Source organism: Fibroporia radiculosa (genome assembly GCF_000313525.1).
Source record: "Fibroporia radiculosa TFFH 294 genomic supercontigs, scaffold33354, whole genome shotgun sequence".
Lineage (NCBI taxonomy): Eukaryota > Fungi > Basidiomycota > Agaricomycetes > Polyporales > Fibroporiaceae > Fibroporia > Fibroporia radiculosa.
In genome coordinates this window covers 377-1,012 of record NW_012133061.1, presented here as the reverse complement: position 1 = coordinate 1,012, position 636 = coordinate 377, and the positions used below count along the sequence as shown (strand labels likewise).

Below are 636 nucleotides of genomic sequence, written 5' to 3'. Positions count from 1 at the left end.
CAGTAGTATTAGGGGTCTGGTCCCTCATGTATAAATACCAGAGCAATACATTGTAGTATGGCAGTCTGATCTACCTCGATCACACACCGTCTACTTACTATCAACTCTTCCTCTGAGTTAGCCACTCCCAAGTCTTAAGCCTCGCTTATTATCTTGTAAACCACCTTTATCACACAAGTGAGTATTGGGGTTAGAGGTTAGGGTTATAGTCAAGGGCAATACCTTGACAGATATAGTGTTTTAGCAGGACAATGACCCCAAGCACACCAGCAAGAGGGCCAAGAAGTGGCTAGAAGACAATAGAGTTAGTGCATGGTATGGCCTCTACAGTCTCCAGACCTAAACCCCATTGAACATCTCTGGAGTCATCTCAAAAGGAGGTTGAGAGGATATGAGGAGCCGCCTAGGGGAATTAGAGAATTATGGGAAAGAGTGGAGAAGGAGTGAGAGCAAATTCCTGCCTCTGTCTGTATCAAGGTATCACCCTTGACCCTAACTCTAACCCTAACCCTAAGACTCACTTGTGTGGCTTAGTAGTTGCAAGAGGTAAGCTGGGCTTAGTCTTGGGAGTGGCTAACTCAGAGGAAGAGTAGAGTGAAGTAGATGGTGTGTGATCTAGAGATAGATCAGACTGCT

At 45.4% G+C, this 636-nt stretch overlaps 1 protein-coding gene across 1 annotated transcript; it reads right to left on the bottom strand.

Annotated features, from left to right (window-relative positions):
• Positions 1 to 190: 190 nt before the first annotated feature.
• On the bottom strand, positions 191 to 369 carry FIBRA_09360 (uncharacterized protein; the record flags this gene model as incomplete). The annotated part of the gene is made up of 2 exons (XM_012321671.1): positions 191 to 289; positions 346 to 369. The coding sequence occupies 2 exons, from the start codon at positions 367 to 369 to the stop codon at positions 191 to 193; spliced, it is 123 nt and encodes a 40-aa protein (XP_012177061.1).
• Positions 370 to 636: the final 267 nt, after the last annotated feature.